This window comes from Sinocyclocheilus rhinocerous, unplaced genomic scaffold (assembly GCF_001515625.1).
Source record: "Sinocyclocheilus rhinocerous isolate Xijiao unplaced genomic scaffold, SAMN03320098_v1.1 scaffold507, whole genome shotgun sequence".
Classification (NCBI taxonomy): domain Eukaryota; kingdom Metazoa; phylum Chordata; class Actinopteri; order Cypriniformes; family Cyprinidae; genus Sinocyclocheilus; species Sinocyclocheilus rhinocerous.
This window is the reverse complement of record NW_015649561.1, coordinates 131243-141415: the sequence shown is the minus strand read 5'-3', so window position 1 is coordinate 141415 and position 10173 is coordinate 131243. Positions and strand designations below refer to the sequence as shown.

Sequence of the window (10173 nt, the reverse complement as noted above, 5' to 3'; positions counted from 1 at the left end):
AGTGTTTAAAGGGGTCCTATTATGCTCTTTTACATAGTCTTGATTTTGTTTTGGGGGTGTACTAGAACAGGCTCTCATACTAGGTTGTTCGAAAAACACATAATTTTTCAGATATTTTACATTATTACAACACCTCTCTCCCCAGTCTGGCATGAACGGCTCGAATAGTTCCTGTATCAAATGAAGGCCCGCCTTCTGAAATACGAAATGTGCTGTGATTGGTTAGCTGGGCCAGTGTGTGTTGTGATTGGTTAGCTGGGCCAGTGTGTGTTGTGATTGGTTAGCTGGGCCAGTGTGTGTTGTGATTGGTTAGCTGGGCCAGTGTGTGTTGTGATTGGTTAGCTGGGCCAGTGTGTGTTGTGATTGGTTAGCTGGGCCAGTGTGTGTTGTGATTGGCTCCACTCGGCACCTGGTCGGGAAATGTCACGCCCCTTACCATAGCTGCCTGCGAGCTTCAGTGTAAATATTGCGTCAAAATCAAATCAATTTGAGCTCGATTTAAACCCGGATGATTGTAACCACTCTAAGTTCGTCTGCCTTGGGAAAGCTAGCGTGTCTCCGACATAGTGATAACACTCGTTGCCTTCTCTAGTGCAGCTCAACCAGGTCTCGTCCCATTCGTCGATATTTGTGATATCACAAATCTTGGAAAATATGCGTTGTAGTCCAAACGAGTCATTCGTTGTAGTTTTTGAAAATTGATTTCTGTTAAATAAAATATCTCCTTTTGAAGTGGACTTTGAGCTTTGTAACTTTGCAGATCTTTTTTATGCTCAAACAGCAACATTACAGACTAACTAAAGTTGAAAAAGTGAAAAAGCATAATAGGACCCCTTTAAGTAAGTTAGTTTTAACATTTAATTTTTTTAATTGACTCGACTCTTTTTTTATTGTGTAGCTGCCCCCTCCACAAACCCATTTGTGGCTGCTGGGATGGTTCAGGAGCCCATGTCCACAAATCCATTCCAAGCCAATGGAAGAGCAGCAGCCTCAGGTAAAACCTAGCTTTGGTCGAGATCAGCATGCCCGTTATGTGTGTGTCCATTTAAGGAATGAGCAGATGAAACATGCTACTCCTCCTCTGGTCTCCTTTTATTTACTTTAGCCTCATTTGGCACTGGGTCTATGAGCATGCCAGCTGGCTTTGGGAACACAACCAGTTACTGCCTGCCAACCAGTTTTAGTGGGACCTTCCAGCAGCAATTCCCTGGCCAAGGTCCCTTTCCCCCACCTGCAGCCTACCACCAACAGCCCAATGGTATGTGAGACTATATTTGTGTTTTTGTGAGTGTGAGGTGGCCCAATCCCCCAGTGGCTTATGCCTTTCTTTTATGCATACTCTTATAAGTCATGAGAAAGGCTTGGTTTTGTATTTTATTAAGCATCAGCTCTTTTTGATTTTCGTGCTTTGTTGTGAGTTTTGGTGTTGCATGTGATGGAGTAGCAGGTTCAGTGCTTTAGCATTGTCTGTCAGTGTAATACTTTAGCTCCATAGCCGTTCTTCTTTTATGGTCCTCCTCAGGGGGCTTTCCAGCCTATGGACAGGCCAAACCTATGGGCAACTATGGGCAGGCGGTCACAGGACCTGGCATCTCCAGCAACCCATTCATGGTAAGCAAGCCAGTGGCTAGGATGTAAATACAAAGTATGATAGACATTCTTTATTCATTGCTTTAAAACGATGGTTCTCAACTTTTTGGACTCAACGTCCCCAATAATCCAACACAATATTCAAAGGCCCCTCATAGTCCAACAAAATATTTAAAGGCCCCCCCATAATCCAACATAATATTTAAAGGGGTCATGAACTGCCTTTGTTTTTTGTGTACTGTTCTCTGATGTCCACTTATAATGTTGTCAAGACTTTTACATTAAAAAAACATCATATTTTAGAAGTAATAGGCTATTTCCTGGCCTGATTTGACCCCCCCTCATCTGAACGCTCTGTTTGAATAGGCGTGGCGTATTGTAGACTCAGAAGTAAACGCCCATTGCTATGATTGGCTAACAGTTGTGAATATTTGACAGCCTACATCCTTCATAGATGGACGCTGCTGTGATTTAGGTTAAGAACGCATAAACACATAATACATATCAAACGATCTGTAAGAAGAGACAAAGCAATGGTGACCATGTAATAAAAAACACTTACTCACACTTGTGTGGTGCGACATTACCGTCAGATTCAATATAGTCGGCACAGCATCATATTTTAGTTTCAATCTTTCTGAAAATCCTGCGTCGAATTGTGCCTTGTTTGTAAACGAATCCACGGGGAATCCAAGTGAACAAAGGACCAAGTTCTTACTGATGCGGTCTGGATCTTCATTAAAAAATAAAGTTCATCCACTCTTAACATTGGGATCAGAAGGAACGCAATGCAAAGACTGCAAAGTTTTTCCACAACTTGGCACTGCACAACGTCTTGTCTTCAGAACATCTTTGTCATTTGGTTTCTGCGTAGACCTGCGTTTGCCTCTCTTGTTATTTACCCACTATGTGCATGGATCGGTGGGTGGGGCTAAACAGGCAGAGATATAGAAGCAGGCGTTGATCTTCTGCGGAGGCGGGGTTTAGCCACACTATTACATGATAGAAAGCTGTCGTTTTTGGCAGACTGCCTTCAATATAAGCTGTTTTTAGACTAGCGACAAAGTTTTGATTTCTGAAACTTACGGAATGTTTTTATAGCACAATGACAACTTCTATGTCAAAAGATCAAGGGAATATTGATTTCTCAGTTCATGACCCCTTTAAAGGCCTCCCAATATAAAGTTACGTTTTCTTGTGTTACCTCAGCTGCAATTTTGACAAAGCTGCTTGTTAACATTTTTGTTTAGAGAGCTGGGAGTTGTTGTGTTTGTGTTCTAAAACTTGTAAGAGCTGTAGTCTGTAATGTGTTAAAATCTATAGTTAATAACCTAAAATAAAGGAAAAATGAAAGAATAAAGAAATCAATTGGAAAAATAAGAAAAGTCTATTTTTGTTTAAAACTGAAATGCAGAAATAATGGTGATTAGCCAAAAGAAGACAAAAGTCATCTTGAAATCCAAAAATGCTTCTATGACCTAAACCCTGGAACACAGACAGTGCACGCATATTAGGTTAGTGTTTAAATTTTGCCCTATAAATGCAACATTGTAACATTGTTGTCCCAAAAGTAACTGCAAAGTAAACAAACTACAGATCTGAAAACACTTTAATGTTCACTGCACTTTTTAGATACCATTTTGTTGCCTGTGTTTTAAGTGAATTACCATTTGTGTTGCTGAAAGCATTAGTCAAAAGTCCCACATTACACAAAAATTAAAGTTGCATTCAGTAGTAGTAGCGATTCTAGCTAGCAATTATTATATGAATACACAATAATTAATTCTCTTATTTGATGAACAAAAGAGAAGCGACTTGGGTGTCACTACTCAGGGCTTTCTCCGTCAGCCAATCTTACCACTTTGTGTATGCCATACCCATATTTACACTTGTTTTTTGTCTTTGCCTGTCTAGTTTTAGAATGTAATGTTTATATTTTAACCCTTTTTTGTCGTGTCTTGTCGTCTTCTCTTCAGGGCGGAGGTCCGGCGGGACCGTACCCCACAGGAGGTTCCTCCACAAACCCCTTTCTTTAAAGCGCTTTTTACAGCACATCTCAGCAGCGTCACGCACACATTCCGCATCACCAATGCTCGAAAACATTGTCTTCAAGAATCTGAAAGTATTCAGATTCTGTATTTACTGCACTGAGTCTTCGACATTTCTAGAGAAAGAGCTGTGGATACGCAGGTGACGGTCTTCCCCACCCATCTGTGTATTCTGGACAAAACTCCACGATTGTCCCTCCTCATTTATGCCTTCGACTCAATAAGTAATGTTTTATGCCTAGACAGTAAACTCCTTGTGCATATCAGCATTTGTAATCCTTTTAAAAACATGTTATTCACAAAGAGAAACTGTGACAGAACAGCAGAACACAATGGTGTCTAGGGATGCTGTGATTAGCTGTTACAAACAACTTCAGTTTGTCCTTAGCACCTGCTCTAGCAGAAATGTTCTGTTCTATTGAGGCCAAAACACATTGTGAGGAATAGATGCCACTAATCGCCTCAAGGAGGTAAGAAAACATGGTTTGGATTAAAACCTGACATCTATTGTAAGGGCAGAGGAGCTCATCTATGTAGATAAAGCAGGTGTCTACAGCACAAAAGGACCGAAGTAGATGTAAGTGGTAGATTTCGCTTTTCTACGATCTCCCCTCTGGGTCTCTATAGCTGCACCTTGGGAAATTGGCAGGTCTGACCTGCGGGGATCTCCGTTGATGGATTTTTGACAACATCAAAAGTTACCATTACAGGTATACAAGTTAATGTGTACATATATAAATATATGTATAAAATATTAAATGGTTTTTAACTACTGTGTTACATGCATCTGTTTGTGTTTTATTTTTTTGTACCTCCTTGAGCATTGCTTGAGTTTTTAGTTTGTTCTACGTGATATGCATGATTATAATGTTAATATCTGCCACCCTACACTGCTGGACAACAGTTTGGAATAATTAAGAATATTTTTAATGGTTTTGAACGAAAAGGATTTTAACTATTTGGCAGCACCACTGTTTTTAACTGATAATAATATGAAATGTTTCTTGAGCACCCAATAAGCATATTAGAATGATCATGTCACACTGAAGACTGGAGTAATGGCTGCTGAAAATTCAGCGTTGCCAAACAGGAATAAATTACGTTTTAAAATATATTAAAATAGAAAATGGAATTTTAAATTGTAATATTTCACAATATTGCTGTACTTTTGTTAAGTAAATGCAGTGGTGCGCATAAGTGACATTAAAAAAATGTATTGTTGTAAACTTTTAGCTGGCAGTGTAATTTCAAGTAGGAATGTAAATCATAGCAAAGAGAAAGATTTAATGCTGAAAAATCAGATTCATCTTGGGCTGTGTTTACAACTACTGGAGCAAATAAAAAGCATATGGAACTAATGAATCAAATTGACACCCACAGACTGACACCTGTTTTTTCCCCATCAATTACTTAAACCCCTCTGTTCTTGCATGAACAGTCATCAAATGTTCTTTAGAACATTTTAATTAACGCATTTACCTATGATCAAAGGTGCATGATTTCTACATTTATTCTGTTAAAGCTGCCAGATGAACTCATCCATTTTATTTTTTGTCAACAAAGATGTACGATGACAGGTTATTTTTATGGTTTAAATAGTAGAGTCATAAATTCAATATTCATTATGTTCAAAATAAATTATATATATTCAAACCATTTACTTTTTTCACATTTTAATTGTTCACATCTACACTAAACATATGCACAGTGCACGGTGACAAAGCCATAAAACGGAATTTTGCCATTATAGAAAAGAAAAAAAGCCTTCAAAATACTGCAATGATGTAACTTAAGTATTCAGATGCTTTGCTATGACAAATCTAGGTGGTATGTAGGGACTATTACCGATGAGCAGATCCTATTAGCTAACTAGAACATAATATATAATGCAGTATAATGTTTCAGATGTCCATTGCCTGACATAAGCGACGCCAAAACCGTGCTCCCGATGGCAGGCGACCGTTTAACACATTCGACTTTTAACGCAGCGTTCGTGAAGACACGACTATTCGTCTAATAAAGAGAAAAGCGTCCGTCCATACAATAAATAAGAACAGGCCGCATCCAGTCAACGACAGAATGTGATATCTAATATGTCGAGGATGAGTGTGAAATCACACTAATAATTCCCTCTGGAGATGACGCAGGCTGGAGTTTATGTTGTCCTGGTAACGCGTCAACGGAATCCGGGAATGGCGAGTTTACTGGGAGAAACTCTGTTTGAGATCAGTGGACAAGGTCCTGCTCCAATAAAGGACTATTTCCACTTTGCAATAACAAAATCTCAGGTTTGTCGAGTTGTTTATATTGTTAACACAAGTTAGCGGCAGCTACATGACCAAAAGTTTGCTGTTTGTTTATCTCTTCTCTTCTAGGCCTTCCAAACGCAATGCTAAATTGTAAGTTACAAATCACAAATGTTTCCAAATTGCAAGTTACAAGTCACAAATATTACCAAATTGCTTGGTGGTGAAGAACGAGATTAATACATGTCTTCATCACATCTGGGATTGTAGACTTTTGGCTATAGACTTTACTAGCTTTAATGATCACACTGAAATGTACAAATTGAAATGTTAGAGATATTTTACATAAAGACGCTAGTTATTGGTTTCTACTGAAGATCCTACAAGATATAATCTGGAAAAGAACTTTCAGATCTTTATTGTTAGATATTATTTATCATAATAATTACAAACATCCTTCACTGCAGGTAATTTGGAGCTGGTGGAAGAGTTAGCGGCAGCTACATGACCAAAAGTTTGCTGTTTGTTTATCTCTTCTCTTCTAGGCCTTCCAAACGCAATGCTAAATTGTAAGTTACAAATCACAAATGTTTCCAAATTGCAAGTTACAAGTCACAAATATTACCAAATTGCTTGGTGGTGAAGAACGAGATTAATACATGTCTTCATCACATCTGGGATTGTAGACTTTTGGCTATAGACTTTACTAGCTTTAATGATCACACTGAAATGTACAAATTGAAATGTTAGAGATATTTTACATAAAGACGCTAGTTATTGGTTTCTACTGAAGATCCTACAAGATATAATCTGGAAAAGAACTTTCAGATCTTTATTGTTAGATATTATTTATCATAATAATTACAAACATCCTTCACTGCAGGTAATTTGGAGCTGGTGGAAGATATCTTTGAGATCAGACTGCAGGAACACACCACCAGGACAACTGACAGAATCACATGAAGACTTTTTAGAAGACAATCGTCTGCAAAGTGAGTTATTCAGTCAGTGTTAGTATACTGTATATTATTGTGCTTCTTACTATTCACGACTTGTATACACTTCATATTTTTAAGCTAAATTTCAAATGAAGTGTGTAAAGTCTCCTAATGTAAACTGTGGCTCATTCAATGAACAATCTGATCGGTCTCATCCAGATCAAGTGGGCATGGTATTTGGTCCTCACATCTTGCAATACTCCCAAAATTTATGCCAGGGACACTATGATTACATTGTCCGTCTCCCCAATGCTTTACTTTTCAACATCATGGCACATCTGGACCTTGAAGACATTTCAGTCGTTTCACGCACCTGCCGTAGGTTTAAAGAGGTAAGGCCTATTGTAATCCCTTTGCTGTTAAAAGTGTCGTTTAACAAATCCAAATGGCTTTTATTTTAAGTAAAATAGCTCAAGCACACATTTCAAGCAAAACATTTCACATGAAATGTTAACATTTTTACATTATTTCAATTTTTTAATTACTTTTTGAGGTTGCTGTGTTAAATGGTTACATGTAAATTGTCTAAATTGTCTGTTAACTCCATTGTGGGGTTTTTTCTCTCCAGCTTTGTAACTCTGAGGAGTTCTGGGAGCAGACAGTGAGGAAGCATTGTGACACTGTGACACCAACAGTGGAGGCTTTAGCTGAGGAGGTTGGCTGGAGGACAGTTTTCTTCACCAACAAGCTGCAGCTGCAGATGCAGATTAGCCGCCGGAAGCAGAAGGAGAATCAGCCCTGTGAGGATAAAAACGAGCCAAGTCCCTCTTCAGTACCTTTGGAGTAAACGATTGAAGACAACACTATTTTTGCTTGCATTGAAGATTCACTCTTGCAAATAGTGTGCACACACTGACTTTGTTGTACATCTGACCGACTGTTACATTTGCTCAAATCTAAAATGTTTTTGAGCCAAAGAACCAGTTTTAGGTGAAATATATATTTACGCTGCATTTCACATCTGGTAAAACAAACACATAATAGCTCATTTTCTGGCATAATTATTGCAGTCTTTGGGGTTATTTTAATACATTATGCCAGCATGTGTTTTCTCTACTTTACCAAACATAACTACCACAGTTCCAACAGTATTGTCCTGTCAGATGCCAATTTTTGTGAATAAAAACCTAAAATGTAGAACAATTTTGAATGTTATGTTGTTGCGAAAAAAAAGTCCTATTTTGTTCATTAAAATAAATAGCACATTTCAATAATATATTCTATACAGTATATTCAAGTATTTCAATTATTAGTAAAAACACTGGTATAAAAAGTACAATTTAGCCATCATAGCTCATCTGTTGCTGGATTCCTTTGAACCATAACTAGATAACCATGGCAATCCAGAATTAGATTTAGCGGTCATTAAACCTGTCAACACCAATCATATCACAAATATTCTCAGAATTTATCACCTCAGCTCTCCTTGATAATTTTAAATAACGGTATGCTTGAGATAATAAGACGAGTTATTTATGGGCATGTAGTTAAAATACACCCCTCATACACTCAGTAGATTACTGTTGCGTGGCAATGTGTCACTACACGGGAAAAGACCATGCGTGGGGGGATGTTGGGAACCTGAGATGCTGTGACTAGACCGCTGGCTGCAGGTGAGAATCACTCAGATGATCTGCATCTGTGAATAAGCATGACAAAGACCACTGGGAAGGATACTGAAAGGCAAAGTTGTTCATTTTGGCTCCAAACAAGCTGAAGAAGAAGGTGTTTCTGAGATTGAACAATTTATTAATCAAGCTCCAGTAACAAGTGACAGATCAAAAATGACTAACACAAGTGATCGGATGGATTTGGCTTTTGTGCTTCAAACAGGTGAGTGGATTTCTAGTTTTCTCACACTAAACTGTAAAATGTTGTCCAAAAAGTTGTATTGGTCAGATTTCTAGTGTTTTCTTGAACACAACACGGTCATCTGCTTCTGTAGATTTGTGACTTCATGTTCTCAATCTCCATCTAGCTAACATTGTTTTTTGACTTTTTCATTTTCTCAAGTGACCAGCTCCAATCTAGCTGACAGCAATAGGCTTTTGGAGACCATAAAATCATTTGTCCACTTTGGAGCTTTCATTGTCACTGGTCTCTTTACCTGCCTCATCATAGCAACAGTGCGGAACAACCAGGAGCTGCATCAGAACCCTCGCTACATCCTATTGTGTCAGCACTGCATCTGTGTGACCGGCTTCAACATTATGGGCGCAGTTGTACACGCTCTTCGCAGCCTACGTTGGCCAATCTCTCGAATCACCTGTTGGATCCTCTTCGACCTGCAGGTGGTGATGGCACGGGGTTTGATGATCACCCTCACACTGATGTCCATCAGCGCTTGTCTGTCCATTTGCATGCCACTCCGCTACCCCATTCTGGTCCAGCGCTTCTACCGCTGGGTCGCATTGGTGGCTTGCATTCTCGCCCTACTCAACCCCGTAGTGTTCACCGTCCTAGCCTGTGTGCGCTTTCCGTGGGACTACGTGGTTGGGCTGGACACAGAGTGCTCCACAGCTTTGGAGGGCACCGCATGCATCGCCAGCGCTTTAGTATTGCTTTTATTGCTGGTGCTGCTTATTATCATAAGCTACGTGGCGATTTACCTGGAAGGCAGACGTGCTGGCCATTTCACACGATCCAACAGTAAAGGCCGCCGCACCATTCTCATCCACAGCCTGCAGATGAGCCTGCACATTCTTCCCTCTCTCATCATCATTTCCCGGCATCAGGAGGCGCTCCCCATAGCAGTGTCGATTTTTATCCTCTTCAGTTTTGCCCAGTCCCTGAGCCCCGTGGTGTTTGGCCTGCGCTGCAAAGAGCTCTACAAGGATATGCCACAATTTCTGCCTTGCTTCTGGGGAAACTGTGGCAGCTGTGGTCACATTGGGAGCATAGAGAGCACCAGCACTGGGACAATAACCAGTGCAGAGACCGCAGCCAGTACAGAGACTAACGCCTCCACCTGTATGGCCACCAGCACCCTATCTGCCATAACCACAGAGCATGAGGGCAAGAATGAGGGGTCAGACTTTGCCGAGTTAACCGTATAAGTTAGAAACAAGTGGGATGAGATGGACAACAGTGTCTCAACAGTGTTAACAAATAGACAGTGGCCTCTTTATTTAAAACACGGAATAGGAAGGTCAACAAAAGAGACAAAACTAAGTTTACCTTTTTTTGTTTAATCAACAACATCAAAAGTTTGGGGTCAGGAAGATTTAAAAAATATATATATATATTCAGCTATAAAGCTACATATAGCTAAAAGAATATGGCTGCGTCCGG

At 39.6% G+C, this 10173-nt stretch overlaps 3 protein-coding genes across 3 annotated transcripts in view; all 3 read left to right on the top strand.

The window, feature by feature from the left end:
* LOC107710618 (arf-GAP domain and FG repeat-containing protein 1-like) overlaps positions 1-4417 on the top strand; it is a 14738-nt gene extending 10321 nt beyond the window's left edge. The window contains exons 9-12 of the mRNA XM_016515435.1: positions 899-994; positions 1106-1258; positions 1523-1611; positions 3567-4417. Coding sequence (XP_016370921.1) covers positions 899-994; positions 1106-1258; positions 1523-1611; positions 3567-3626 — 398 coding nt within the window. The 3' untranslated portion in view covers positions 3627-4417. The remainder of the gene's footprint in view (positions 1-898; positions 995-1105; positions 1259-1522; positions 1612-3566) is intronic.
* A 1205-nt stretch (positions 4418-5622) lies between these two features.
* LOC107710601 (F-box only protein 36-like) lies at positions 5623-7980 on the top strand. Its single transcript, XM_016515413.1, has 4 exons — positions 5623-5926; positions 6768-6876; positions 7042-7214; positions 7451-7980. Exons 1-4 carry the CDS (start codon positions 5777-5779, stop codon positions 7667-7669), a joined length of 651 nt encoding a protein of 216 aa, XP_016370899.1. The 5' UTR covers positions 5623-5776; the 3' UTR covers positions 7670-7980.
* Positions 7981-8666: 686 nt separating this feature from the next.
* On the top strand, positions 8667-9938 carry LOC107710588 (olfactory receptor 2T2-like). The gene is made up of 2 exons (XM_016515400.1): positions 8667-8730; positions 8896-9938. Exons 1-2 carry the CDS (start codon positions 8667-8669, stop codon positions 9936-9938), a joined length of 1107 nt encoding a protein of 368 aa, XP_016370886.1.
* Positions 9939-10173: the final 235 nt, after the last annotated feature.